Raw genomic sequence first — 6,903 nt, forward strand, 5'->3', positions numbered from 1 at the left:
AAAGATATACTACCTCCATCCGGCATTACTTGACGCTGAAACAACAGTTTTTCAAGTAATTTCAAACGGAGGTACTATGTTTTTTTTTCTGCCTATAGCTCAACTTAAGATACACGTGATCCCTTAGAGTAATCATGTGGTGCATTATTGGCTGATGACAAAGACACTAGTACCCATAATCAAGCTCACAATTTGTTGGACATTCTTTAGGGCCTCTCCCAATGCTCCACCTTGTACATGTGCTAAGCCTTTTATGTAGGCAAAAAATCTGATGTGGCAAGTTATTTAAGAGAAGAGAGATGAGTGTGGTGACCCAGAAAGAAACAATGCTAAGCGCGTGAACCTAGACAAAATATTTAAAGGAAGAAAGCTCACCAATACATGAAGAAGTTTAGTTACTAAATCATTAAATGAAGCAAACTTAGCAACCATAAGGCCTCTCCCAATGCTCCACCTTGTACAGGTGCTAAGGTTGCCAACTAAGCAAAAAATATGATGTGGCATGCTAGTTAAGAAGAAAGAGAGTAGTATGGTGATCCCAGAAAGAAATGGCGCTAAGCACGTGTACCTAGGTGGAAGCACAATTCCGAGTCTACAACGAATTAAATGCATAAAGCTTAGCACCTTTACATTGTGGACTTGAGTTGCTAAGGCATTTAATATGCTTAGCACCTCATCTAAGCACATTTGCATTTGGGGAGGTCTAAGCTAAGCACCTATACATTGGAGAGTAAAGTAGTTAAACTATTTAATGTACTTAGCACCTCAGCAGCCTAAGCCATGAAATTTTATAAAGCTGCCCATGGGCCATAAGTATACGTGTAAGTTATAGCGAAGCCCATGAAATTCAACACGATTTGGTGAGAATTTTAAATCCACAACGCTCACGTACTTTCAAGTGTTTTGCACCGCCACAGCCCCATTGATGGGAACCGAATGCATCCGTGATATAAGTACGCGCGCTGCCCCAACGCTTTCCGCGCGCGCGCGGGACCAACGCCCACTACTCCGCGATCGTACGCCTCCGGCTCCACAAAGCTCTCCTCAAACCGTTGGCCAGGCAGCTCGGCTCCGCCACCGCGCTCCGCAGCGAGGCCGTGCGAGCCGGGCGACATGGGCGCGGCGGCGAGGCTGCAGGCGGCGGTGGCGTCGGGCAGGGCGGAGGGCCTCCTCCGGGGCGCGTGCGCGGCGGCGGCGGCGGCGTCGGCGCTGCTCCTGGGCCTGAGCGCGCAGACCAAGACGGTGCTCTTCGTCCGGAAGAAGGCCGTGCCCAAGGACGTCGAGGCCCTCTGGTACGTCCATGTTCGGTCACAGATGTACGACTAAGCTTTCACAACGATCCTGATCGGATGCTCGCCGTGTGTGCCAACCAGGGTGCTGATCGTGGCGGCGGCCGTGGCCGCGGGGTACCACGCGGCGCGGCTCCTCAAGCGGCTCTGCTCCGGCGGCCGCTTCGCCGGCGGCGACGACGGCCGGGGCTGCGCCAGGGCGGTCGCGTGGGCGTGTTTCCTCCTCGACAAGGTAACCAAACCAACCAACCGATTAATCCCCACCGAATTGATTTTGCTTCCGCGAAACACACAGCGGCAACCTGTAGCTTCATCAACTAGTTAGCTAGACCGGATCACCGGAGAGTCGTGGTGAGCGCAGGAAGGAAGGAGGAAACAGGCCGGACGCGTGCGCGCGCTCGGTGCCCAACCGTTTCCCATTAATACGCATCGAGTGGAATCATCGTGAGCCGCCGGCTACAGCGACGCGCGGGTGCGCGCGTCGCGCGTGGGCACTGCGCGGTCGCTTTTCGCCACGGCTAGGTAGCAGCAGCGGGAGGACGGTAATGGCGGGTGTGGATTTTTCCGGCTGTCGTTTTTGATCGGACAGCCGAGCCGTTTTTGATCGGACAGCCGAGCCTTATAGCCAATTAAGGCCTCGCCTCCTTCGTTTTCCCTGTCGACCGCCGTTCCATTCCCGCCGCATTTCCTCTAGTACATTTCTTTTTATCGGTTAGGAAAGTGAACTGAGCCGAGACAGCCTTGCTTTCAAGTTCCTAATTCTATCCTATCCTTGGGACATGGTTTTTCGATTTCTGATGAACCACGCCTACTGAACTGTTTCCCTGTGAAGCTCACGTCTTAGAAGATAATAATCCGGCACGTCATGTCGGCACTGAACATGTGTCGCTGAGTCGCCATATATAATTCCGTACTACAGTACATCGTTTGATGGAGATAAAGGTTCATAACTCATGCGGTTGCAACCGTAACGGGGTCGTTCCTCAAACTTAACTCCCGACGCGTAACAAGAATCTTGATGGACTGATGGCCGCGCTGCCAACGGCAACAGCAAAATACATTGAGAGCAACTTCAGTAGACTAGTCATGTTGGCCCAATCGGCATAATAATCATCAATATAAATTAAGGGCAACTACCAGAGCTGTCGTCCCGTTCTCGGTCGCCTTTTGTAGCATGCTCCATATACCACCCGCGATTTGTAATTCTAGCCCTCATCAAAGAGGAGGCGACACTTTGGATCGCCACCGGTGCTAAGAAGTTGAGTTCAATCATGCCGGGAGAGTAGTCCCTTTGTAAGGCGATGTTGTAATCTCTCAAACTCTTTCTTCTCTCTTAATTAATATGTGAGGCAAATCTTTTGCCTCCTTTAAAAAAAATACCACCCGCGAGACTTCGTATTTGGAGGATAGGGCGTTGGAATGGAGCGGCCTCCATCCGTCAACCGATCATGCTTGAGGGTAGTTTCAGCTCCCTCCTCGTCCTCCCGCATGACCCATCTCTTCATCCTGCCAATGTCACGGACTGCAGAAGATGCCATGGCACCACAGACTGCCCATGTCCATTAATGTTACGTTTTCAACCATATTTTCCTGCCATCCGCCATTCTTTTCGTGCGACCCGCCGTCCACGGCTATAAAAAGACTGTCGCCATGGACTTAGAGCTCAGAAGCTCCAGTTCCCGTATCAATGGCTGAATAGCTCTTACCCTGCAGCCCACAACCTCCATTTCCCTCTCATCATCCCCATGCCGCTTCCTTGTCCGAGTTGCGTGCCACTTTCAAGGAGAAAGAGTGGAACGAGGCGGCGGCAGAGAAGGAGGTCAACCTCATCGCCCAGGAGGACGGTGGAGGCCACGAAGGAGGATTCCGCCGTCGATGACTGGTCGGATTAGAATACGAAAACAGACGCCATCAAATTCGACTCGCAGTGTGGCTATGAGTTGAGCCCTCTCTCCTGCGTCTGGCGCTCCATTATAAGGGGAAGCAGACAGACTTGGCGGGGAAGAGGGAGCGCGTAGATGGTGCTCATTCAACATGAACATGGTGATATTTATCGAGACGGGTCACGACCTATTGGGCATTCCTCCACTTGAAAATGCCGCCCCCAACCTCGATGACGACAGGTAGGAGCGTGATGAAGACGAGGTCCCTGGACCGGCACACTGCGGCGTAGACGATGAGGCGAGTTGTCACGTATGCATGTGCTTCGTGCACTACATTCACGATGGTCATGGTGGGTAGCAACTAGTGCTTCTTCCAAGACGTAAGAAGTTATCAGTTTCGTACAAAAATCACATTGAAATACATTACAACCCACTCTGTTAAGAATGCATGGGGTGTAGATATTGACATGCATATGCAACCGAGAAAACATGATGGAATCGAAACATGGTGTGAAGGTAATTATTTTATAAAATGTTATGTGAGCAATTATGCAATTAGGAGGGTAACAAGTGCAAGATTAATTACAAGATGTATGGCCAGCTTTAAATTTTGATAAAGATCAACAATACTTGTGTTTAGTACTCCAAACGAATTTAAGAAATAAACATCGAACCGGAGATTTGAATCTGGTGGATCTCACGAGATTCGGTCGGCGTTTATCTTCGGCGGATCCACGTGGATCCGGTAGTTGTTCGTGTGTCTACCGGTTGAATCCTTCCAATCTAAACTTCTCTTCAATGACGGCGGTTGCTGTTTTGGTGCGCTTGTGCTATAGGGCTTTAGCACGACGCCTCCCTGACTGTCTACTACAACAAATTTTGCTCGGCTCCAGTGAAGGAGGGGCAATGATGGGCTTGCATCAGGGTTTATAGTCGTCGCTAGGTGGTCTACGGATCTGGATGTGATTTTTACTGTTTTTATTATTCGTTGCACTATCGTGATTGATGGTGAATATAAAGTTTTCTAAAAAAACAAAATAGAAATAAACATCGAACCGGCAACTAGGCGTGGTGTGACTTTTTTGGCACTTAAAATGGAGTTGTAAAAAAAAAGGAAGTGTATTTTCTTTTTAGGGAAGGAAGTGTATGTTGTTTGACACATGTATAATTCAACTTTGCAGGGGTGTGCGTACGTGGTGTTCGCGAGCGCCATCGCGGCGCTGCAAGCGTGCTTCGTGGCGCTGACGGGCGTAGAGCCCCTGCAGTGGAGCAGGCTCTGCGACATCTACACCCGCTTCTGCGTGCAGGGCGCCTTCGGCATGGTTTGCGGCCTCGCGGCCGCCGTCGGCATGGCCCTCCTCTCGGTCTTCTCCGCGCGCGACCTCTTCCGGCTCTACTCGCCGGCTGGGCGCAGGCAGGCGCGGCTGAGATCGGAATCAAGTCAGACAGGCCTCATGATGAGTACAAATGAGATGGCCAGAGAAAGCGCGGGAGATGATTAGGTTCCTTCAGAAATTCTCATCGCCTTGCTATTAGTAGGTCGCGAGGTCTGACATTGCAACCTGCAAGATTATATAAATACAAAGTGAAGTTGGATCATTTTAGAACAGAGGAAGAAAATGAAGTGACGACTGTTTCTACGTATTCGTGATCATTTATACAGTCGTTTTTCTTTTCAGTGGGGTTTGGGGTTGTAAATAGGTACAAGACCAATTACAAATATTCAGAAAGGCATTTGCAGTCCTCGTGTCCCCTTCCAAAGAATGAGCATGAGGATGAAGCTCCAAGTTGCTTGTTTAGAGGCCAAATGTGATCCATTCCCACAGGTGATTGACCATTGGTGGTGGACAGATCCCTAGGCGTTGTGTCTCACCTTGTGGCTTGCATAACTCCACTAAAGATAATAATGGCCATTAGTTAGGGTCATCAGAAATTTCTTGAAATAATATTGCTTTGTTTATTGGGTTGCTAGTTCAACCAAGTGATGTGTGCCAAAGGGAGAGCACATCCATCCCATGGGCAAGCTTGTGCATGTATGTTCTGCACACGTAGCAACCCCAATTGGAAACACAATATTGATTCGCAAAAGAAAACTCAACTAAATGATTCTAGAGTAATTATTTTTCCTATCCATACAAAATGAATATCCTTTAGACATTTAGTGAAAAATAATTCGGTTTGGACCCTCCATTTAAGTGCAAGAAATTCATTCTCGTAATGTACTACTAGTAGTATTTTATGTAAGTAAAAGAACTGATGATTCTTAGTGTGGTGGGAAATTAGTGGATATTCGGTACACATGTTTTTTCTACCAAAAATGTGCTTAACCGAGGTATGCACACGTTACAGCATCTATAACCAGGTACCCCCGAAACGAACTCAAATGTCCGGGCGGCCCATCCGGTCACTGACCAGTAATGATTTTTTGACCCAGACGTCCTCCTCCCTCTCAAATGGGCCTCAAACGCCCGGGCTGACCAGAACCCCTCATATCCAGCCCAAATATGATGCGGATATGCGGGCGCCCGGGCGCATCTGCCACGTCAGCCTGGCCCACCCCGACCCCACAAATATCCCCACATCCGAAAATCCTAGACAACGGTTAATCGAAATCCCTTCATTCCCGTCTCCGTCCACTCCACTTCCGATCCCTTCCCTCCGATCGGATGGCCGGCAACGGAACCAGTGGCGGATCCGATTGAGAATCCGAGAGGTTGAACATCGACGTGGAGGAGGTGCCCCTCTGCATCGCATTGTGGAGGTCGCTGCATGAGCAAGGCGGCCCCGGCAGCGGCAGATCTTCTTCCTGAGCGTCTGTCGCTCGTCGATGTAGCACCGATGACGTTGCCGGCCCTTCCCGTCCGCCATGCAGCACCGGCAGCTCCCCTTCGCTCCGCCAGGTATGCCGCCTGATACGTCCATTTTGCATCATGCTTTTATATCGATATTTATTGCATTATGGGTTGTTATTACACATTATGTCACAATACTTATGTCTATTCTCTATTATTTTACAAGGTTTACATGAAAAGGGAGAATGCCGACAGCTGAAATTCTGGGCTGGAAAAGGAGCAAATATTAGAGACCTATTCTGCACAACTCCAAAAGTCTTGAAACTCCACGAAAGTCAGTTTTGGAATATATAAAAAATATTGGGCGAATAAAGCACCAGAGGGGGGCCACCCACCATCCACGAGGGTGGGGGACGCGCACTATCTCCCTGGGCGCGCCCCTTGCCTCGTGGGCCCCATGGCAGGCCTCCGGCGCCCATCTTTGGCTATACGAAGTCTTTCACCCTGAAAAAAATCATAAGCAAGCTTGCGGGACGAAACACCGCCGCCACGAGGTGGAACCAATCTAGGGCTCCGGCGGAGCTATTCTGCCGGGGAAACATCCCTTCGGGAGGGGGAAATCATCATCGTCATCATCACCATCGATCCTCTCATCGGAAGAGGGTTAATCTCCATCAACATCTTCACCAACACCATCTCCTCTCAGACCCTAGTTCATCTCTTGTATCCAATCTTTGTCTCAAAACCTCAGATTGGTACCTGTGAGTTGCTAGTAGTGTTGATTACTCCTTGTAGTTGATGCTAGTTTGTTTATTTGGTGGAAGATCATATGTTCAGATCCTTTATGCATATTAATACCCCTCTGATTATGAACACGAATATGGTTTTTGAGTAGTTATGTTTGTTCCTGAGGACATGGGAGAAGTCTTGCTATAAGTA

The 6,903-nt window shown here is 49.3% G+C and overlaps 1 protein-coding gene across 1 annotated transcript; it reads left to right on the forward strand.

Annotated features, from left to right (window-relative positions):
• Positions 1 to 994: 994 nt before the first annotated feature.
• Positions 995 to 4,916, forward strand: LOC123132510 (CASP-like protein 2C4). Its single transcript, XM_044552313.1, has 3 exons — positions 995 to 1,292; positions 1,374 to 1,521; positions 4,354 to 4,916. Exons 1-3 carry the CDS (start codon positions 1,114 to 1,116, stop codon positions 4,672 to 4,674), a joined length of 648 nt encoding a protein of 215 aa, XP_044408248.1. The 5' UTR covers positions 995 to 1,113; the 3' UTR covers positions 4,675 to 4,916.
• The last annotated feature ends 1,987 nt before the right edge of the window (positions 4,917 to 6,903 follow it).

Source organism: Triticum aestivum, chromosome 6A, assembly GCF_018294505.1.
Source record: "Triticum aestivum cultivar Chinese Spring chromosome 6A, IWGSC CS RefSeq v2.1, whole genome shotgun sequence".
NCBI classification, from domain to species: Eukaryota; Viridiplantae; Streptophyta; class Magnoliopsida; order Poales; family Poaceae; genus Triticum; species Triticum aestivum.

What these genes read in the sequence shown, in the direction of transcription:
- LOC123132510 (XM_044552313.1), top strand. Translation starts at nt 1,114, where the DNA reads ATGGGCGCGGCGGCGAGGCTGCAGGCGGCGGTGGCGTCGGGCAGGGCG. An exon ending in AAGGACGTCGAGGCCCTCTG is followed by an intron (nt 1,293 to 1,373) that starts GTACGTCCATGT and finishes TGTGCCAACCAG; the next exon opens with GGTGCTGATCGTGGCGGCGG. An exon ending in CGTGTTTCCTCCTCGACAAG is followed by an intron (nt 1,522 to 4,353) that starts GTAACCAAACCA and finishes TCAACTTTGCAG; the next exon opens with GGGTGTGCGTACGTGGTGTT.